The sequence below is a fragment of the Megascapheus bottae genome, chromosome 8 (assembly GCF_031878675.1).
Source record: "Megascapheus bottae isolate mThoBot1 chromosome 8, mThoBot2.hap1, whole genome shotgun sequence".
Classification (NCBI taxonomy): domain Eukaryota; kingdom Metazoa; phylum Chordata; class Mammalia; order Rodentia; family Geomyidae; genus Megascapheus; species Megascapheus bottae.
In genome coordinates, this window is record NC_143516.1 from 61,996,019 (window position 1) to 62,019,405 (window position 23,387).

At 45.3% G+C, this 23,387-nt stretch overlaps 1 protein-coding gene across 1 annotated transcript in view; it reads left to right on the forward strand.

The window, feature by feature from the left end:
• The first annotated feature begins 1,128 nt into the window (after positions 1-1,128).
• Positions 1,129-23,387, forward strand: part of Me1 (malic enzyme 1) — a 93,375-nt gene continuing 71,116 nt past the window's right edge. Inside the window, exons 1-3 of the mRNA XM_090338508.1 lie at positions 1,129-1,301; positions 14,556-14,689; positions 16,598-16,747. Of these exons, the coding sequence (XP_090194634.1) occupies positions 1,221-1,301; positions 14,556-14,689; positions 16,598-16,747 (365 nt within the window). The 5' untranslated portion in view covers positions 1,129-1,220. The remainder of the gene's footprint in view (positions 1,302-14,555; positions 14,690-16,597; positions 16,748-23,387) is intronic.

Sequence of the window (23,387 nt, forward strand, 5' to 3'; positions counted from 1 at the left end):
GCACCCGTCGGCCTGCTCCGGTGGGTCTGCTCCCGTGGGTCTGCTCCCGTGGGCCTGCACCCGTCGGCCTGCTCCGGTGGGCCTGCTCCGGTGGGTCTGCTCCCGTGGGCCTGCACCCGTCGGCCTGCTCCGGTGGGCCTGCTCCCGTGGGTCTGCTCCGGTGGGCCTGCTCCGGTGGGTCTGCTCCCGTGGGCCTGCACCCGTCGGCCTGCTCCGGTGGGCCTGCTCCCGTGGGCCTGCTCCCGTGGGTCTGCTCCGGTGGGTCTGCTCCGGTGGGTCTGCTCCCGTGGGCCTGTTCCGTGGGCGGCGGGTGAACGGCTTGGAGCCTGTCTCTGGAGTAGGGGCGCCAGGGCGCCGGGGCTCGGGTATAGGCTGGTCTGGCGTCTTCTGCTGACCGGTTGCGGCCACCGCTCTTTGAACCTCCCAGTTTAAATATCAGCCGGGCCACCCAGCAGGGTTCAGGCCGCTGCTTCCTCCTGCAGGTGGACGCACGATGGGTCGATGGATGGAGTGACCGTCCTGGGGAGGCGCATCCTCTTCCCGCACCTGGGGGGGAGGGGGCACGGGCGGGTCTGCCTCTCCCCCCCCCCACCCGCGCCTCGCCGCCCTCTCCGCCCACTCTTTCCCCAGAGCCACTCCGCGGGGCTCTGGGTTTCTAGGTCAAGGTTGCGCCCCTTCGGCGGGGGCCGGGGCCGGGGCCAGGCGGGCACCTGGGCGGGCCTGCGTGGACACGGGGCGCCCAGGAGACGCCGCCCAAGGCAGGGTGGGGGTGAGCCTCACCTGCTCGGCCGCCGCCCGGTCCCCCCCCCCCTGCCCTCCCGCCCCGCCCCCAGGTTGTGGCTAGCGAGGCCAGGGCGCTCCGAGCGGACCGGGCTCCCTCCCTCCATCTCCCCTCCCTCCCCTCCTGCGCATCCTCCCCTCCCCGTCCCTCCCCAGAGGCGCGCTCGGCTGATCGGCCCCCGCGGCCGCCGCCGCCGTGACTCAGCGCTTCCGTGCGGCGCCCGCCGGGACGCGGCCGTCCCTCCCCGCCCGTTCCCCCCTCCCTCTCCCCTCCCCCGTCACCCCTCCGCCGCGCCCACCCCTCGCGCCACCGCGCCGCCCGCCCCGCCCCGCCCCCGGCCTCTCCTCGCTCCCCGCCGCTCGTGCCGGCCGAGCCCGCCGCCGTCCTCCCTCGACCCCGCGGTCCTCCGACCCCGCGGTCCCCCGACCCCGCCGCCGCCATGGAGCCCGCCGCGCCTCGCCGCCGCCGCCACACCCGGCAGCGCGGGTACCTGCTGACGCGGGACCCGCACCTCAACAAGGTCGGAGGGGCGAGGCCGAGGTCCGGGAGGGGGCCAGGCCCGGGTCCGGGGGACGAGGCCGGGGTCCGGGGCGACGCGAGGTCCGGGGGGGCCAGGCCCGGGTCCGGGGTACGAGGCCGGGGTCCGGAGGGCGAGGCCGGGGTCCAGGGAGACGCGGGGTCTGGGGTGATGTGGGGGACCTGGGTGGAATCAGGGACTAGGAGTGATGTGGGGGTCCGGGTGATGTCGGGAGGGCTGGGGTGATGTCGGGGGGCTGGGAGGTGATGTTAGGGGGACTGGGGTGATGTCGGGGGGCTGGGGTGATGTTGGGGGCCAGGGTGATGTAGGGGGGCTGGGGTGATGTCGGGGGTGCTGGGGTGATGTCGGGGGACCGGGTGATGGGGGGAGGCCCTGCCCCTGCCCCGCAGGTGTTGAGGGATGCGGGGGTCCTTGAGCCAGGGGCCTCCTTCCTTATCTGGGCCCACCACCCTGGGCGCCCTGGCTGGTCCAGGCCGGCATGTGGAGGCCCTGCCCCTCCTCCGGAGCCCACCCTCCCTCTCCCGCCGCTGTTCACCGCGCACCCCTCTCCTCCCCGAGAAGACCTGGAAGTCCCGCGTCTTATCCACCTAACTTTCTTGAGATGAAAGGTCCCGGGTGGACCCTTGTCCTGTCATACTGAGCCGCTCGCTCTGTGTGATGTCCCCTGTGCGCGCACGCGTGGACAGCTCTGTGCGCGTGCTGCGTGTGGATCGTCCCTTGGCATGTGCACATGTCTGTCTGCAGATGTTCCCTTGGCCTGGGTGAGTGTGTGCAGGTCTGTGTGTGGACATCCCCTTGGCATGTTCACACGTGTACGTGTGACCATTCTCTGCCCTGGGAGCACTGGTGGTGAGTCAGCCCAGATCTGAGCAGTGCTCTGGCCACCGCTCTTGGAGGACAGCCTTTCCCTTGGGGACTGCTCCTGGTGTCAATCCTTTCCAATGACATGACAGGCACAAATCAATCATTACTGTTTGTAGTGGAGAAATAGTTTCTTTTTTTCTTGCCAGTCCTTGGGCTTGAACTCAGGGCCTGGCACTGTCCCTGAACACTTTTGCTCTGGACTAGCACTCTGCCATGTGAGCCACAGCACCACTTATGGCCTTTTCTGTGTATGTGGTACCCAGGAATTGAACTCGGCTTCATGCATGCTAGGCAAGCACTCTACCACTAGGCTCTGCTCCCTGCCCTGAAATAGACAATTTTGTTTCATTTTACTTTTTGTGCCAGGACTAGGATTTGAACTCAGGACCTTATGCTCTTCCTTAATGTTTTCCACTAAAGGCTAGTGCTCTGCCACTTGAACCATACCTTCAGGTCTGCAGTTTGCTGATTATCTTTATTATTATTTTTTTGTGTATGCCAGTAATAGGGCTTGAACTTAGGGCCTGGATATTGTCCTTTTTTGGCTGAAGGCTGGCGCTTGAGTCACACTCTTGATGTTTCCCGATGGCAAATGGAGATAAGAGTTGCTCTGATTTATCTGCCTGAATTTGCTTTGAACTGCTGGGGCCAGATCTCAACCTCCTCAGGATTATAGGTGTGATCCTGGGATTACAGGTATACAGGTGTGAGCCACTGGCAGCCAGCTAATATAAATTTTTAAATAGTTCCTACTTAATTTTTCCCCTTTAAAATCAATTTAATTGCTAGTTCGATTCTTTCTCTTCTTTTTTATTACTCCACAGGGTGAGCATACATTATACGGAACAAAGGTAAAATCCGATGTGACAGAACACTTTTTGAGGCTCAGGTGTTGGTTACTTCCCTGCTTTATTTAATTCATGACCAAATTACTGGTTGACATTTAGATCACATAAGTAGTAGAACCTGTTTTGTTTTCTTCAAGTCCCACAAGAGTGTGTCCACTGAGGGTGAGCAGTCATGAGGCCTTTGGTATATTTATTTCAAGAATTAGTTGTGAAATCCTTGTGATTCTCCTTTTCCTGCAACAGTAGCTGCCTACTTCAGAATAAAACCTGTCACCAAGTTCTTCACCAATGGTAGAATGATGCCACGTTCATATGTTACTAGAAATAATTGGAATTTGTCACTGAACTTTGTTGTCTGTGTTATATGGAACTAGATCTCAAATCTCATTCATTACTGGAATAATTGGTATAATCGACTTGACTTCGCTTAGTTGGAACGTTTAGGGGGAGGATCTCACGGAAGCACTTTTGCAAATCATTGAAACCTGAGAAATGGAACCTCCTTACCGGGTGGTCTCCACTGTTTCACACCTGTAGTCCTAACTAATCAGGAGGCCTTGCCAGCAAAGTCTATGACATTCCAACTCCAAAACAACTACCAAGAAGCAAGTAACAAGCAAACTAAGCTTATTCAAGGCTCTGAGTTAAACTCAATAACCTTCTTTCCCAAGGGGGGAAAAAAACAGAACCAAGACCTTCTTGACTGCCAGATATTCAAGAGCTTTAGACCTATATGTTTGTTAGTAGTCCAGGAATTTTTGGTTGTTTTGTTTTTGATTATTGATGAACAAACACCAAAAGATACTAGCTCCAACAGTGTCTTCATTTTTTCCTAAGAGCCTCACCCATGAGCTGGCTTTAGAAAGACTTCTTGAAGTCCATTAACACAGGCCTTGGTCACCTTACTCTGGTTGATTTTGCTGATTTTGCTGGTTTTATTTTTGTTTCCATTGTTACAGCCTGACCTACATATACAGGTATGCAGGTATGCAAGAAATACCTTCACCAATTAACCTCTTCCTCCCATTCTCCTTCCATTATCCTGATATTTACCTTGCTTAGTCCCACTTAAAATTTATTTCCTGACTCTCTTTCCTTTTTGGGTATATAATCACTGCAACTAAAATATTCTTAGATGATTTAATAATGATCTCTCCAGGGAAACTTTATCTAATGATTTTGTTCCTATTATTATTTTATGCCATTTGTGTGTGTGTGTGTGTGTGTGTGTGTGTGTGTGTGTGTGTATCACTCTCTTGTGTTCACATGCTGATCTTGGGTGCTGTTCCTTAGTGTTTTCATTCAAAGCTGGTGTTTACTTCTTGAGCCAAAGCTTGACTTCTGGCTCTTTGTTGGTTAATTAGAGATAAGTGTCTAATGGACTTTTCTGTCCCTGCTGGCTTCCAACCTCAATCCTCAGATCTCACCCTCAAGAGTAGCTAGTATTACAAGTATAAGCCACTGGTGCCACACTTATCTATTTCAGTTTACACACACACAAAAAAAACTGTGCACTGTAATCACTGACACATTTTATTCCACAGTGTGAACAGTTCTGCTCTGTGACTTAACTCTAAGGAGCGCTTTGTCACATCTAGGATGATTCTTTATTATAGGATAACTTTCTTTTCTTTGTTCTTAGGGTACACCTGGGGTACAAATTCATCTTTGTAGTACACCCTGACTCCTTTGTTATGCCTCTTCTTACAGGCTAGGCGAACTACCATTGAACTACCTCCTCTCTCCTCTTTTTAGAGACAAGGTATCTTTTATGTTCCCCAGGCTGGCCTTGAACTTGTAAGCTTCCTGCCCAACCTTCTGAACAGCTGGGATTGACTGGTATACGCAATTATGCCTGGCTGACACAATAATTTTGGAATTATGATAGTCAACAAACTGCTTAGTCCATGCTTTTAGCTAATAGCTAGAATGAATTAGAAATTTGATTGAGTATCCTTTTGTGGCCTTTTAAATTTCTTACAGTTTCAAGATCTTGCTTATATCCTACTTTTATATGTGATGTGATAATGACACAATTATGATCAGATGTTGGTCATATCAATAAATAGTGACAATAATTCACATATTAATAAGAATATTTTCTGGTGGTTTTCCCCCCACAAGACACAAGCAAATGCCTGTGACTAAGAAACGTATCCACCCAGGCTCTCTTGGTTCAGGTCTTTGACCTTAGCAACTTGGGAAGCTGAGAAATGGAGGATTACACAGTTCAAGGCCAGGCTGGGCAGAAAAGTTTACAAGACCCAATCTCAGTCCATACTAGACTCAGTGCCACACACTTGAGATCCCAAGCCATATGAGAGGCTGAGATTTGGAGGATCAAGGTTCTAGGCCACCCAGGACAGAAAAGCCTGGGAGAGTCTACATCTGTGGAGGAATCTGGATGCAGTAGTATACGTCGTTCATCGGCCAGCGACAATAGGAAGCTCCAATTAGGTGCATTGCAGCCCAGACACAGGGACGCATGGTGGGTGGGGGGACCAGAGGCTATCTCAAAAAGAATGCATCAAAAAACAGAAGAGCTGGGTGCCAGCGGCTCACACTTGTAATCTAGCTATCCCAGAGGCTGAGATCTGAGGATTGCAGTTCAAAGCCAGCCCAAGCAGGAAAGTCTGTGAGATTCTTTTCTCCAATTAACCACCAGAAAGCTGGAAGCAGCATTGTGGCTCAAAGTGGTAGAGTGCTAGCCTTGCGGAATAGGAGCTCAGGAACAATGCCCAAACCCTGAGGTCAAGCCCCACAACCTACAAAACAACAACAAAACCAAACCTCAGGGGCAGTGCCCAGGCCCCAGTTCTCAACCCTCAGGACAACTATTAAAATAAACAAAATCCCAAAAGACCCCTTATAGATTGCAATATAAGGGAAAAAAGCATGCAAAATGTGGAGAATATTTCCCCACTTTTGTGTCCCAGCTCCCTGGGCCATTGTTCCCACTGCTGGCAAGATTTCCTTCCCCTGGGCATTAGTCCAGGAAGCCAGGCTTCTGCGTCAGTGCCGATGCCAGGCTGTGTCTGTACCCTACTCCAGCTTTTCACCCCAACTCTTTGTTCCATCACTGCTCAGGGAACTCTTCCCATGCCCCTTTAAGACAGTGCTAATCTTGTTTCTTTTCTCTGCATTTGCTTGTTATAGTTGTTATTTTAATTATTCGTCAACTATTCCATTCAACTCTCTTGATGTAAGTTTCACTAGCCTCAGCAGTGTTCTGACAGCGCTGTGAAAGGGTCCTTAAGCAGTGTACCCATTTACTCACCAGCTAGTTGTTTAAAAGTATTTGGTGAATAATGTGACAATTACTTTTATGTATCAACATGACTGGGCCATGAGGTGCTCAAACTTGAGTCAGTATCTGAGAGTGTGAGGGCATTCTGGGTGAGGGTGTTCTGGATTGAGGTTCTAGGTCAGTGTGTTCCGGGTGAGGTGTTATGGACTGAGGTTTAGGTGAGTGTGTTCCGGGTGAGGTGTTGTGGACTGAGGTTTAAGTGAGTGTGTTCTGGGTAAGGGTGTGCTGGACTGAGGTTCTAGGTGAGTGTGTTCCCGGCGAGGTGTTGTGGACTGAGGTTCTAGGTGAGTGTGTTCTGGATGACATCTGAGTTAGGCCTTCCCTAATGTGGATTGGCCTCACCCATCAATGGAAGCCCTGAAGAGCTGGTGAGATGGAGTAAGAGGGAATTCCTGTGTCTACCTCTGAGCTGCATCTTCAGTATTTCTCCGCCTTTGGATTTGAACTGAAATATGAGCTCTTCCCAGGCCTGAGCTGCCATTTCCTCACCTGTTGGGACTTTTGTTGGTTGTGAGGCTTGCACTCACAGCCTTGGGCACTGTTCAAGGCTAGCCCCCTGCCACTTTGAGCCTCAGTGCTACTTCCATTTTCTGAGGCAAGAATCTCACAGCTGGCTTTGAACTGCAGTCGCCAGATTGAGTGGCTAGGGTTACAGGTTGAGCCACTGGCTCCTGGCTCAGTTGGGACTTCTTGGCCTCCATAATAATGTGAGCCAGTAATTGTGTTATAATAAAGCAAAACAACTTTTTTCCCCTTTTTTGTGCTGGTACTAGATGAACTCAGGACCTGGACTGATCCCTGAGATTTTTAGCTCAAGAGCTAAAACATCTAAATCAAGTGGTAGAGCTCTACCACTTGACTCCTAGCTCCAGTTCCAACTTTTTGGTGATTAATTGTAGGTAGAGACTCATGGACTTTCCTGCCTGGGCTGCTTTTGAACTGTGATCCTCCTGAGTAGCCAGGATTTCAGGTGCAAAGCACCAGTACCTGGCTAAAGCATTAATTTTAAATAAATAGTGTATATAACTTTACAAAGGAAACTAGTGACAATAAAATACAGATATCAAAATGTTAAAAAATACATGTGATATTGTAAGCTGTTCATTAAAAACTATGTGCCAGGAGACTATACTTCAATATAATGATAAATGTGGGTAGTTTAATTTTGACGTCTGAGCGGATGTCTTTTTGTGTTGCACAGGCATGCCTGGCACCAGACTCTTCTCCTGCCTCAGCATCTTGAGCAGCTGGACTGCAGGCTTGCATCACCACGCTGCTCAAGGCTTGACCTTTAAAGACCTGAGGATGAAGGGTGCAGACTAGCACAGCCTCGGTGTGAACAGCAAAACAGAACAACTCCACCCCGCTGTGGGGTGGCAGCCACTGAACTTTCAGGTGGTGATGAACATAAATGATATCTCCCAACATCTGTCACTCAGCATATATTATCAAAATTTTTATTTTTCCTAATTCAAAAATGCAAGCACTGCTGTTATTACTTTTCTTGTGTATACCCTTCATTTATAACAGAAGGAAGTAGCGAATTTCATGGAGTTTCTGAGGAAGATGACCACGTTCCAGCACGGCTTAGTTCCCCACAGACTCCTGAGCATCTGTGGGTAATTCTGTAAACCCTAGGCTGAGTCTCTGAGTAGGAACTAAATTGTTACAGTTCTTCTTAGAAGTTTCTCATGTACAGCCATGTGCAACACAGGGCTGGGCGCCATAGCCAAGTGATAGGAGCCGCCGGCATGTCCCCCAACAGATGAGCGGATCAGGAAGATGGGGTGCAGGTTTGAGAAGAATGATATCATGCCACATTTAGGGAAGCAGGTGGCTGTGGAGAGGCCAGGCTGAGAGAAGTGAGGAGGCCCAGGACAAGGGTGCATGAGCCTCTCGGGTGGGGTGCTAGACATATAAACACACATGCAAGTGTGCACATACATAACACTTGCAGGTGCCTGCATACACATGTGCTCATGATTGCAGGGGTGCTTGGGGATGGGCTGCAGCAGAGAATGCATTGAGGTGTGTGCCTGAGTTTGAACGTGGCCTTAAGCTCCTGCTTGGCTTTCTCACTCAAAGTTGGTGCTCTGTCATTTGAGCCACAGCTCCACTTCCAGCTTTTTGTAGATCATTAGGGATGAGGCTCACAGTCTCTCCCACCCAAGACTGGCTTTGAACTTCCACCCTCAGATCTTAGCTCCTGAGTAGCTGGGAGTTTAGTGTGTGCCTCCTTTGCCCAGCAACGCATACATCCTTAACCTCAGAGACTTTCCAGCCAGGATGTGAAGAACAAAAATCCGCATTTAGGGCTGGAGCATAGCCTGGTGATAGAGTGCTCACGTAGCACGTACGAAGCCCTGAGTTTGAGTCCTCAGTACCACATATTCAGAAAAATCCCGAAGTGGCATTGTGGCCCAAGTGGCAGAGCTCTAGCCTTGAGCAAAAAGTGTCCAAGGACAGTGCCCAGGCTTTGAGTTCAAGTCCCAGGACTGGAAAAACAAAAACAAAAACAAAAAAATATTTACTTAGCACTTCCATATGAATCACTTCATTTTCAGACAGACTCATGACCATTTATACAACACTATAATTTACAGATCATCCAAGCATTTTTGGTCTCATTCAATTCTCTTAATACTTCAATGAGACACCTAACATGTACCATACATTCAGGACATGTTTGATGACTCCTATTTTGTAGAACAAAGATCAAGAAAAGTAGGGCCGGGAGTTTGGCCTAGAGGTAGAGTGCATGCCTAGCATGCACCAAGACCTGGGTTCGATTCCTCGGTAGTACATACATAGGAAAAAATCTGGAAGTTGTGCTAAGGATCAAGTATTAGAGCTCTAGCCTTGAGAAAGCCCAAGGACAGTTCTCAGGCTCTGAGTTCAAGCCTAGGACTGGCAGAAGAAGAAAAAAAAAGATCAAGAAAAGTCTCTACTGAAACCCTAAGCGTATCATTAAGTACTTGCTCAGAATCACCGGGTTAAGTAATGTCTGCATCTCAGTCCTATATGCTCAGCCATCCTTATTACGTGGTTCTGCTCTCACATTTTCTGGTGAAGCCTGTGTGGACATTCCATGTGTGTGGCCTACTATGGGCTATAATGTACCATGTGCAACAAAGACTGGTCTGGGCCCATTGTCACCAGTGCTGGCACTGAGAACCCATCAGCTCTCATGCTGGTCTGAGGATGTGATGATCCTTTTGGTGGCCCACAGAGGATTTTGAATCTGGTGGAAAGTCCACTTAAAAAGTGATTAATAAGCCAGGCACTGGTGGCTCATACTTGTTACAGTAGCTACTCAGGAGGCTGAGATCTGAGGACCTGGTTCAAAGTCTGTCACGACAGTCAGTGAGACACTTATCTCCAAGTAAACACAAAAAAAGTCAAAAGTGTAGCTGTGGTTCAAGTGGTAAACAACTGGCCTTAAACAAAATAGGCCCTGAGTTCAAGGCCTAGGACTGGATAAAGAATCAGAGTGGAGATGTGGCTTCAGTAGCTAAGAGAACAAATGCTAAGCAAAAATCTGCAACACCGAATTCAAGTCCTGATGCTGGCATACACACATTTAAAAAACTGCGAGTAATGGATATGCAGAAAGCTTTATTATTATAGGGATGATTTCAAATCATTTGTATTTGTATTACTGCATACATAATTTTAGTGTAGAATTTGTCCTTTGTGATTAATTACTTGAAGTGGAGTAAATGATAAAACTGAATGACAGAACTGAAAGTTCTTTCAGGTGAATAGTTATTCATTTGTTTATTTAGAACTTCTTCAGGCTCTGTCCTGGCATGGTTGTGGGCACTGACATAAGACAGAATAGCACAGAGCCAGCACTCCAGAAGCAGTCACATTTGACGAACACAGAGACTAAATGAGGAGTGTAAAAAAATATGCTCTGAGAACACATGAAGGGAACTGCCTTTGCCAAGTCTTGGAGCTTGAACTCGGGGCCTGGGCATGGTTCCTGAGCTTTTGTCCTTAAGGCTGGCACTCTACTATATGAGCTATAGCTCCACTTCCAGTTCTTTTTTCTGCTTAGTTGGAATTAAGACTCTCACAGACTTTCCTGCTCAAGCTGGCTTTGAACCAAGATCCCTAGATCTCCCTCCTTAGTAGCTAGGATTACAAGTATCAGCTACAATTTCCCAGGTATGTTGTCTTATTATTATTTTTTTTGTCAGTCCTGGGGCTTGGACTTAGGGCCTGAGGACCGTCCTTGGGCTTTCTTAAGCCTAGCCCTCTACCACTTGAGCCACAGCACCACTTGTGGCTTTTTCTGTGTATGTGGTACCAAGGAATCGAATCTGGGTCTTTGTGCATGCTAGGCAAGCAGTCTACCATTAGGCCATGCTCCCGGCCCATATGTTGTCTTATTTTTAAACATTAGATTTTCCTGTTACCTCAGAGTTAAGGCATCAAATAAAAATATGACTGAAAATTCATTTTGCAATATGGGCTTTTTGCTTCATAGAGTAGCCACTCTCTGTCCTCAATTAACATCTTTAGAGAATTTTATCCTATGTGTAAAATGGCTGTGATAACTAGATGACCAGGATTACCATTTGGTTTGTACTGTTCATACACATTTCAACCTGAGGGTTTAGATTTGGCATCTGCAATTGGCATTGTTTATGGAGAGAAGTCAAGTGTACTTATTCAATAAGACTTTTCTGGATAGTCTGGTGATTTGAGAAAATTTGGCACTCCATCTTGCTGAAAATATTTTAAAACATTAAATCTTCTTAATGATGTTTTTTGTTTTGTGCCAGTACTAGGCCTTGACTTCAGGGCTTTGTTCCAATTCACAGTTGATTTCTATTTAATTGTGTGTGTGTGTGTGTGTGTGTGTGTGTGTGTGTGTGTGTGTGTGTGTGTGTGTGTGTGTGTGTGTGTGTGTGCGCGCGCGCGCGCACATGCAAGTCCTGGGGCTTGACCTCAGGTTTTGGGTGCTATTCCTGAGCTGCTTTTGCGCAAGGTTTGTGCTCTAGTGTATTGGAGATGAGAGTCTCACAGACTTTTCCTGTGTGGGCTGGCATCGAATTTTGATCCACATTCAGATCTCAGCCTCCTGATCTCAGCCCGATTACCGGTTTGAGCCACTGGTGTCTGGCTAGGAATTTAGTTTTTATTTATACTAGACAGCGTTGGTGTTCTCAGGAAGATATCCACAGTTAAATTACTGGAGCTCAGGAGCAGAGCTATCCTATTTGCCACCTTTTGCAGTGAAACAGGATGCCGTTCTTTCTGCTGTCTAGGGATTATCCGAAGGGTTTTTAAAGTGAAAAGACAGAAGTGAAAAAGAGATCAAACCCAGAGTGAAGCACTGAGTATGTGGAAATGCTTTTAGAGAATTAGAATTGCAGGTGGCATGGAAATCTAGTGTGTGCGGAGACTTGTCTTTTCAACTGCCTGCCTAATTGGTTAGAGGTCAGATCAAGTTTCCTTCCATGTGCATGCATATATACTTGAGCTCATTATCAATTGTTGTTAGGCTTGGCAGATTTAATGTGGAGGTAAATTATTCTTCAAAAAATCCTTTGAAAATTTCCCTGAAATATTTCTATGCCAAGTTTTATTTATAACTGACCTATTTGCAAATTTCCATAAAATATATCCTATAAAGCAGTAGGTGTAAAAGAAATCACAGCACTTTAGGGCCATTCCATACCTTCCCCGCCCCCCAAAGTTTCTATGGCACCTTGATTTTGCTCAGGTCTCCAGATTTCTAAGACCTAGTGCCCCCCCTCTCTCTTTAAACTTAGTTTTTTTTTTGTCTTTGAAATAACTTTATTTTAGTTAAAAATGCAATTAATCGGGGCTGGAAGTTTAGCCTAGTGGAAGAGTGCTTGCCGAGCTGGCACGAAGACCTGGATTCAATTCCTCGGTACCACATACATAGAAAAAAATCCAGAAATAGTGCTGTGGCTCAAGTGGTAGAGCTCTAGCCTTCAGAAAGCTGAAGGACAGTGCCCAGACCCTGAGTTCAAGGCCCAGGACTGGCAAAAAAAATGCAATTAATTAAAAAAATAATATGTAAAAGAAACTACAGGTGATACATGGCATTCATATGAAGCAGGTATGCCAGTGACTAGAGTTGGATAGCACTGCTGTGGTATGTAAACGTAGTTTTCTAAAAAGATGAGTTGATATTTAAACATGTTTTTGAAGATTCAGCTAATAGTTGATGTGAGTTCATACTTACAAGCATCAAAGACTATTGGCAGGTGTACCAGCTGATTTTATTATTCTTATGGCCTAAGAAAATGGGAGAGCTGTTTGGGTTAAGAATAGTTTCAGGCCAGATGCTGCACATTTTATGTAAAAGATCTGGCTAACAGTAATAATAAATGATGAAGTGCCATTACTGAGTGAACTACGGAGCCTATGCCAGTACTTATGGCCCCAGCTTTAGTTGAGAGAACTGGTGGTGTGATTCTTGCAGGCATATTATTGAGTTTGCACTTACTAGTTCACCACTCCTTCGAGTATATTCATTGGTGTTAGATCTTAGACTTTGCACATCATCTTTCATTGTATAGCTTCAGAAGACTTTACTTGCTTTTTCCTTTCTCAGTATTTTCCTGCACATAATTTTATTTCATTCCAGGAACTATTTCATATTTGGTTTTAAATGTGCACTTCTGTGTAGCTATATCTTTATGTCTTTTTATTTAGTACATTACTCTTTTCACACAAATCTTTTCTGGTTGCTTTATATTTTAAAAGCAATTTCCATCAAAGTGAATAAGGTAGCCAGTTTTCTACTCAGCATGTTTCTAGTTTAAAAAGTACCCAAATTCTTCTACATAAAACATTTAACCGTTTTTTCTGTGTGCTTACAATGAATTGTTGAATTTTAATTGTATCAAGGGCCCTTCAGAGGCCTTGGGAGAAGACAGTGGAGGACAGAAAAATTCCTTGAGCTTATGGAGATTGCATCTGGATCTGGGGACACAAAGAAATAAAGCAAAGGGTGGGCTTTATCCCCACGACCCACGCCTGTGGTAGATTGAGGGATCAAGTTTCCCAACCAACCTGAGTAGAAAAGTCTTTGAGACCTTTTCTCCAATTAAGTAGCAAAACCCCCACAAAACTTCTGGGTAAGAGGCATGGCTCAAGTGATAGAGCACCAGCCTTGAGCTAAATGAGCTCCCCAAACTCTGAGGTTAAGCCCAAGGCCAACACACACACACAGACACACATAGACACACACAGATAGACAGACACACACAGACAGACACATACACACACATTCCTCACAATTTGAAGATTGAGAAGCCCAAGGTGACGTGCTATAGGAGTGTTTGGTGAGGGCCTTGCGTTTGGCCCTGTAGTCATCTGTTTACCTCTGTGTCTCCTGAGGCAGATGGGCAGAAAGCTCTAAACACTGTGGCCCTGTGGATGCGGGAGGAGAACATGAGGAGGGCAGGACCCCTACTTAGCAATGTCAGGAGCTACTGCTGGCCGGGCCCCGCCTTCCTGTTAGATGCTCAGTGGAGCCCAGCCATCAGCAGTCAAGTCCAAATGGCCTCTAGGGTTTCAGACTCCTAGGCAGGACCCTGGACTAAAGGAATGCCCTGCCAGCCTACCCGGCGTATTCCACAGGCCCTTTTCTCCTTCCATACATAGCACAGCTCTGAAGTTTAGTTTATGTTTTGCATCAACCCATCACTGCTGGGTTGTTTGTGTGTCTTGGGCTATATGTAGTTTGTTATTATGTATTATTATTATATGCTAGGCATTTCATGTCATTCATGTAAACAAGTACTGTGACATGCATGTAATAACAAGACTGTCCTAGATTTCTAGGCAAGGAGGGAACATTTGCAACATGACGTGAAGGGGGCAGAGACGCAGTGAGTGCGACCCTGGGGCGAGAGCAGATAGTATGGGCGGGAAGCACATCACCGTCCCATCATGCTTATAGTAGTCATCGTTCTCCACTTTCCTGTTTATTACTGATGTGAGTGACACTGCGTCCCCTTTCCTTTGTGTTTCTTCCAGGATTTCCCCTTACCAAGCTGGAATTCTGTCCTCCCAAACTCTGAGTCTGAAGGCTTCACGGACTCATTGGCAGTCAGCATGGCTGGCTGAGAAGACCCAGATCTCCATTTAGGTCTTTGTTGGACTGTCGCTACCAGCACTTGGGCCTTCTTGAAGCCCCCTCAGCTCATGATGTTTTTCTTCTCTCCGCAGGACTTGGCTTTCACACTAGAGGAGAGGCAACAGCTGAACATCCATGGACTCCTGCCCCCATGTTTCGTCACACAGGAGATCCAGGTCCTGAGAATAGTGAAAAACTTTGAGCGCCTTACCTCGGACTTCGACAGGTGGTGCTTTCCCCAAGACGGGTTTGGCAGTTACCCAGTGAATTGCATCTTCTTTCCTTTCCCCAGTAATACTTGATTGAAGCAAAAAACCTCAACTGTATTCTCAGAGAGATTACCTTTTTCTTGGAATAAAATTGTTACAGAAGTACTGATCAGGAACTGAGAAGTGTGGCTCAAAAGGTAGAGCACTAGCTTCCTACCCCACCGGTCCTAGGGGCTTGAACTCAGGGCCTGGTCACTGTCCCTGAACTTTTTTGGCTCAAGGCTAGTGCTCTACCACTTGAGCCACAGCACCACTTCCAGCTTTTTCTATGCGGTACTGAGGAATCGAACCCAGAGCTTCACACATGCGAGACGAGCACTCTACCACTAGGCTACACTCTTGGCCCAAGCACTAGTTTTGAGTGAAAAAGCCAAGGGAGAGCACAAGGCTCTGAGTTCAAACCCTAGTACTGGCAATGAAAAAATAAAAGATCAGAAAGTGTCATGCTAAGCAGAGAAAGATAGGCAAAGTGGCTTCATATTACCTTGACTTGCAGTCATCCAGGCCCGAAGTGAGGGTGAGTTGATCAGACGTGCTGCTAGACACACACTGCAAGGAAAGTCCTTTTAGATTGCCTGCCGTTGTTGTATTTATTTATTTGTTTGCTTGGATTTGTTTATTTTTTTGTGCTGGTCCTGGAATTTGAACTCAGGTCTGGGGTACTGTCCTGACCTTCTTTTTCTCAAGTCTAAGTGCTCTTCCACTTGAGCTACAGCTCCACTTTTGGATTTTTTGGTGGTTAATTGGAGATAAAGGTCTTGAGGACTTTCCTACCGGAGCTGGCTTTGAACAGTGGTCCTCAGGTCTCAGCCTCTTGAATAGCTAGGATTATACGTGAGTCATTGGTATCTGACTACCTTAGCTATTTTTAAGGTGATTGCTGTACTAATTAACAATTTAGTTAGTCAAAGAAAATATGAAGTTTTCTTTTTGACCTAATGTTTAAATTATGCTGTGGTATTTCTATGGTTCTCACTTAAAAATAGGAATGAAGTGTCTTGAAGCATTGAATTAAATGCTATTATTTCAAACGTTTATCATGTTTGATAGCAATCAAGTTATGTTTCTTCATTCTTTGACATGTTTTACAATATTTCTGATCTATTCTTTTCTTCTTTTTCTTTTGGGACACTACAGTCTGACCTGGAATCCAACAGGAACTTGGCAGGCAGACACTCTTATGCTGAACCATGCCTTTAACTTTGTGTTTTGTTTTTTGCTGGATAATTTGAAGACACAGGCTCACCTCCAGCCTGGTGTGTGCCTGAGTGCTATCTGCCGTGTGTTGCTGGGGGGACAGGCAGGCTCCCCTGGGCCCAGCTGTCAGTTGAGAAAAGGCTCATTTGAACTTTTCCTCCTGTGCTATCCTTGAACTGCCATCCTCCTAGCTTCCCCATCTGGAGTGCAGGAGTGAGGCACTGGTACTGAGCCTTGTTGGGTCATGGATTCACTGGGTATCCCAGGCTGCCTTTGAACCTGTCCTCCTCCCTGCCTCTGCGGAGTGATGGAGTTATAGTATGTGCCAGCACACCGGCCTGTTTTATATGTTCATAATTCTATTTCAGGGCTGAGGATTTCACCCAGGGCCTTGCTCATGCTACTACCAGCCCTTGGTGAGCTCAGGGCCTCGTGTAAGCTAGAAAATGCTCTAACACTGCACCCCATCCCCAGCCCTAGGTATGTTTTCTTAAATGGTTCTCACTGTGAGTCTCCATGCTGGCCTTCAGCCTCAGTGCTGAAGTTCAGTGCTGCGATTATAGGATACCCAGCATGTCTGGCTTGATGAGATTGTGGTCGGCTGAAGAAGTATCTGCTCTTTGGGTGAATAGTTTTCATGCATGGCGTGTTGGTGTCCTGTTCACCAGGTACCTCCTTCTGATGGATCTTCAGGATAGGAATGAGAAGCTCTTCTACAGGGTGCTGCTGTCAGACGTGGAGAGGTTCATGCCCATCGTCTACACCCCCACCGTGGGGCTCGCCTGCCAACAGTACAGTCTGACATTTCGGAAGCCAAGGTAGGCAGACTTATGTATCAACTATTTGTAGCTTACTTTTCTGTAAGAGTTTTGCAAGACTTTAAAAAACATTTTGGGCCTGGAGTTTGGCCTAGTGGTAGGACTGTTTGCCTAGCATGCATGAAGCCCTGGGTTTGATTTCTTGGTACCACATACACAGAAAAAGCCAGAAGTGGTGCTATGGCTCAAGTGGTATGAGTGTTAGCCTTGAGAAAGCTCAAGGACAGTGCCCAGGCCCTGAGTTCAAGGCCTAGGACTGGCAAAAAAAAAAAAAAACCACTTTATCATTCTTCGCATCATTTGTTTTTGTGGAGGTTTCAGGGTACTTGTATTGAGGGGACTTTCTCAGCAGTAAACTATTTAGTAAATTAAAAGACAGATGCTGGGAACAGGGGAGAGGAGAGAGATAGAGAAGGGGTGAAGAGGGTGAGGAAGGATTGTAGTAAACCCTCCACAGATTCAGAATCTAGGTAGTGCATTTGTGCTATCTCTCTGACAAGGTTTCTAAGACAGTTTGAAGTTTAAGTTAAAGGAATGCATCCTCAACAAAGGAAGTAAGGCTTCTAGAGTGATTGCTGTTTCACATTTTCTATAAAGTTCTTCAATGTCATGCTGCTGTTTAATGTGCATAGGTTGAACTTTTAATGGTTTGAAGGTTTTCACGAGACTAATTGTCACTGTTATACTCACAATCATATATAAGAAAGCTGAGCCAGGCGCCAGTGGCTCACGCCAGTCATCCTAGCTTCTCAGGAGGCTGAGATCTGGGGATCGAGGTTCAAAGCCAGCCTGGGCACAAAAGTCCATGAGATTCTTATCTCTAAACACCAGAAAATTGGAAGTGGGGCTGTGACTCAAGGGGTAGGGTCATAGCCTAGAGCTGAAGAGCTCAGAGAAAACACCCAGGCCCAGTGGTAGGGCAGTAGCCTTGAGCTGAATTGCTCAGGGACACCCCCCCCCAGGCCCAGAGGTCAAGCCCCATGACTAACAAAAGAATAAAAAGAGAAAGCTACCTGAAATTGTGTTTGGGGCTTTAAGTTTAGGCACCGTATTTAATTAGGAAGAGAAATGTGACAACACAGACTGTGAGTCCTTCATTGTTATGATGAAAAGCCTGAAGCTTAGTAACTTTATAAAGAAGAGAGACTGAGTTAGCTCATGGTTCTGGTGGTCTGGAGGTGTGTAGCAAATGACCTGTCATCTCTGGTGAAGCCTCAAGGTGGGTTGACACAGCATGTGATGGAGCTAGATTTAAGAGTTGCAGGCTATACAAGAATTTGGGGTGGGTGTGGGAGTGGGGGCCAGGTTCAGGCTTCCACCACAGCGTTCTCTGTAGGAACTCACATCCCCTAAAGAGTTCTTTAAACCGCATGTCATCAGACCTAGAACATCTGCCATGCTATGCTTTGCCTCTTTTTTTTTTTTTTTTTTTTTGGTGCCAGCCCCTGAGGCTTCCACTCAGGGACTGGCCACTGTTCCAAGTTTTTTGTGTTCATGATTCGCACGCTATCACTTGAACCACTCTGGCTTTTCACTGATCAGTTGGAGATACGAGTCTCACAGATTTCCCTGCTCACGTTGCTTTCAGCCTCCTTAGAATTTAGGACTACAGGCGTGAGCCACTGGTGCCCAGAGAGTCTCAAGACAGAAATTTTGGAGACAAACATAGATTGTTTTTACTTTTAGGCTGAATTTTTTCTGCTGCAATAAAAATTATTCTAAATGCCAGAAAGTGATCAGGAAGATTGACTAGAACTCTTTTTTTTTTTTTTTTTTTTTTTTTTGTGGGTCATGGGGCTTGAACTCGGTTTGGGTGCTGTCCCTGAGCTCTTCAGCTCAAGGCTGCCACCCTACCCTTGAGCCAAGCCCACTTCCCTTTTTCTAGAGGTTAATTGGAGATAAGATCCTAAGATTTCAGCCTCCTGAGTAGCTAGGATTATAGGCCTGAGCCACCGTGTCCAGCTTAGAACTCTTTTTTTTTTTTTTTTATAGTATGACTTCATTGGGTGCAATTGGGAGTGAAAATTAAGGGTTAACGGTACTCTTAGTACAAAACTCAGTCACAAGTACTAATCTCTTTTCATACTTTTTCATATATATATATAGGAGATACATAGTATGTTATATATATACATGTATACTTATATAAGTTATACATGCCCATTTATTATATACACACTTTTCTGTAGCCAAAAGCTTATTTTTTTTAATTTTGAATATGATATTAAAATCTGGCTAGGTAAGCAAAGATAAATTCTTTTTTTTTTTTTTTTTGCCAGTCCTGGGCTTGAGCTTAGGGCCTGAGCACTGTCCTTGGACTTTCTCAAGGCTAGAGCTCTACCCACTTGAGCCTCAGCACCACTTCCGGCTTTTTTTCTATATGTGGTACCGAGGAATTGAACCTGGGTCTTCATGCATGCTAGGCAAGCACTTTAACCACTAGGCCAAACTCCCGGCCCCCGTAAAGACAAAATCTTATGTGAATAACTCCTCTTAACATTTTTTTTCCAAAGGCATACCCACTTGTGGGATTTGCGTGGAATTTCCTCTGTTTGGCATGGATGTTGTGTGTGGGTTTTCAAGATGTGAAGGATAATGGTGCGTGTTGCAGGGCTCTTTGAGATTTTTGTGTTCTTGTGTGCACACAGCATTTTAATTCTTTAAGAATTTCCAGTGTTCGGTAGTTCAGTCTACTTTGGACACTGCATTTAATTGCAGTTAATTTTTACATGGATGTATAGTTTTTGGATGTAGAGACAATTCTTTTTGTATATTTTTGAAATTCTGAGAAGAATGAGCTACTCAAATTCCTTTGTGAAACTTTTCCTGTTAGACTTCATGAAAATTAATAATACAGGATAACTAAAGCAGACATATGATCTCTGGAAATATTTCTGCCTACAATATTTTTTCCACATGTCAAAAAAACCATCTTCTCCCCTCTTGAGTTCTTGGTATCTATATATTATTCATTATACTGCAATATTAATAACACCGTTGTTCACACTTCTATTTGTGATGTTTCTAACTCTATGAAAGCCTTCTTGATTTCTTTTGTTGGTATCCACTATTTAGTCTTAGTAACATTCTAAAATGAGAAGTTGCTTGTTGTTGTCTTATTTGTTTATGCTTATTTGTTTACAGAGCTGAAGAGCTCTATATAGACTGAGGCTGAGGCTGCTCTCAGAATTCCACCCTCAGATTCATAGTGCATTTTCCTTTGCTTCTCTGGGGCTCCTGTTATAGGTTTGTACCACCATACCCAGCCCTAGCCCCGAAGATCATTTTAAATAAATGATTCCAGCCAGGGGCTGGTGGCTTGTACCTGTAATCTTAGTTACTTAGCAGGCTGATATTTGAGGATTGTGGTTGCAAGCCAGCTTGGGCAGGAGAGTCCATGAGACTCTTTTATCTCCAGTGAACCACCAAAAAGCCGTGAGCTGTGGCTCAAGTGATAGAGGGCACTAGTCTTGAGCAAAAAATGCCCAGGAATAGCACCTAAGTCCTGAGTTCAAATCCCAGGACCAGCACATATACCAAACATTTCTTAAAATGAATTACTCTAGTATTTCTCATTCTGTTCGTGTCTATTATTTCCTGTCTCATAAGCATTGTAACTTACTGTGCATTTTATTCACTCATATAGGGAAACATAAAGCATTTACTGTAGTTTTTATTTTTTTTTATTGTTTTTATTTTTTTGTCAGTCCTGGGCTTGAGCTCAGGACCTGACCACTGTCCTTGGACTTTTCTCAAGGCTAGAACTCTACCACTTGAACCTCAATACCACTTCCTGCTTTTTTCTATGTATGTGGGACCGAGGAATCGAACCCAGGCCTTAGTGCATGCTAGGCAAGCACTCTACCACTAGGCCAAACTCCCGGCCCACGTAATTTATTATACATAATTAGACTCACTCCAAGGAATCAGGTTATGAGAAAGAAAAATTTTGATTATGTAAACAGCTTTAAACTTAACACTAAACTTTACACTACTTTTTTTTTTTTTTTTGGGGGTCTGTTGTGGGGCTTGAACTCTGGGCCTGGGCACTGTCCCCTCAGCTCTTCAGCTCAAGGCTACCACCCTACACCTTGAGCCATAGCTCTACTTCAGTTTTCTGGTGGTTAATTGGAGAGAAAAGTCTCACAGACTTTAGTGTCCAGGCTAGCTTTGAACCTTGATCTTCAGATCTCAGCCTCTTGAGTTGTGAGGATTACAGATGTGGGCCACCGGCACACAGCTTTTTAAACTACTTTTGAATGAGTCACTGACTTGAGTTTGAGAAACTAATATAATACTTTAGTGATAACAATTTTTTCCTCTATTTTATTGTAATTAATAGAAGGGTTACATTATATTCGCCAGACAGAAGGTGCATACTTCACAAACATTGATACCCCGTCTCATGTTTTTGTCCCGTGATAATAATTTTTAAGAAAATACATTAAACACTTCCAAAGTATGATCAAACTAATAATTTTAGTCTGCTAAAAATTAGTGTGAAAAATGTGTAAATGCTGAAATTATTGGATAAAATCAGAACAGAACAAAACAAAATGAAACAGAAATCTGTACTACATAGTCTCAGAATAATTTCTGTTTTCAAAGGGTTTTTTTTTTTTGAGAGTAGAGATTAGTAATACTACAGATAAGATGCCTGGCATAATTGTTGATGCAAAGTAGAGATTTTTTTTCCTTTTTCTTCTTTTTTTTGGGGGGGGGAGTGATGGTCCCAGGGTTTGAACTCAGGATGTGAACCTTATTCCTGAGCTTTTTTTGCTGAAGTCTAGTGCTCTACCACTTGAGCCACAGCTCCATTTCCATCTTTCTTTATGGTGGTTAAAATTGGAGATAAAAGTCTCAAGGATTTTTCTTCATGGGCTGGCTTTGTACTGTGATCCTCAGATTTCAGCCTTTTGGGTTTCTAGGATTTCAAGTTGAGCCACTGGTGCCTGGCCTGATTCTTTAAATATAGGAATTTTTGGTCATTTATTATGGAGATAAAGTGTTGGGTGCTGACTTTCTGAACAGCTATTTCAAATGAGTTCTCTTTTGAGCAGGACAATCCTACAGTTTGGAAATATATATATATATATATATATATTTGCATGGTACTAAGAGGAATGAAGTAAAGTCTTCTATATCCTCAATATTGGGAATTCAGCATGTTCCCAGAAGTCATCTAAAATACTGAAGTATCTTCTTTCCTAAGCATTCCCTTAAGTAGGAAAAATTTGGAGAATGGAAAAAATGTAGGCATAACTTAAACATCAGTGTTTTACATCAGGATCTGAGAACTGTCTAAATTTATGCAAAGACATATAAATCTTTCTAGCAGAGCAGTGAAATGTATCTTTTACTGTTAAAAAGCCCTTAAAACTCTAAAGTCATAGTTCATTGCGGCTCCATTTCACCTATACACCTTCAGTGTGGAAAGTATGAATGGAAAGGTGAGGTTCAGCTCCAGGACTAACTTTCCCCGGGTGTGTGGAGTGAGCAGGTGTGCGGGTGTCACATGTGGAGGAGCAGAGGAGCTGCTGAGTTTTATCTCGGGTGGTGTTGATGAAGACTTAGGAATTCAGCCATCACTTGCCAGCTTTAAGAATGCACATGCGAATGTGGATGAGGAGCAATGCCTGCATTCTTCATTACTAAGGATAAAAACAGAAGTGAAAATGGAGGCAGTGATTCTCACATCATCTTATATCACATATCTGGGTCCCATCTGGAATATTCTTTGGGATGCTGTGGTTTGGAAGGGTCAGTGCACGCCTGGGTGTGTGTAGAGAAGGTAGCCATAGTGGTGATAGGGTCTGGAAGTCTTGTCCTAGGAGCTGCAGGTGGAGGGAATAGACCTTCAAAGGATCCAGGTGTTGTCAGTGCAGAACATGTGCCTGCAGGGTGTGGCTGCAGCATGTTGAGTGAATGCCACTGGGTGAAAGTCAGGGCCAGGATGCAGTGGCCCTCAGAGCTTTTCTGTTCTTCTCTCTGGCTCTAGAACAGGCTGCTCTGGCCCTCATCACTGACCACAGTTAGGTAGTTTGGGCACTCATCAGTCTTTGTAAGTGATATTCTTGCATGGAGTGTGACTACAAAATTATTGAAATTTAAAGTCACCTTTAAATAGAATATTCTATGGATGTTTTGAAAAGGAAAAGAGTAATGTCAGCAATCTGTAATACCTGCTAAAGCATGACTAACTCAAATCAAATAACTGTTTTTCATGCAGGAAGGTTCTAAGTACAGCTTTCATCACAATCTTAAGAATAAAGTCTGAGTGTGTGTCTATTGTATGTGTGTATGTATATATATATTTTTTCACTAGTCCTAGGGTTTGAATTCAGAGCCTGGACACTGTCCCTGGGCTGCTTTTGCTCAAGGCTAGCACTCTACCCCTTTATTCACAGCTCTACTTCCAGCTTTGTCTATAATTAATTAGAGATTAGGGATTCATGCACTGTCCTGTCTGGGCTGGCTTTGAACCATGATCCTCAGATCTCAGCCTACTGAGTAGCTGGGATTATAGGTGTAAGCCACTGGCACCCAGCTCTTTACATTATTTTTTTTAAAAAAATAAGTCAAAAAGACCTTTTGTAAAATCCTTTCATGTGCATTTTGATTTATAATTATTTAGAAATCA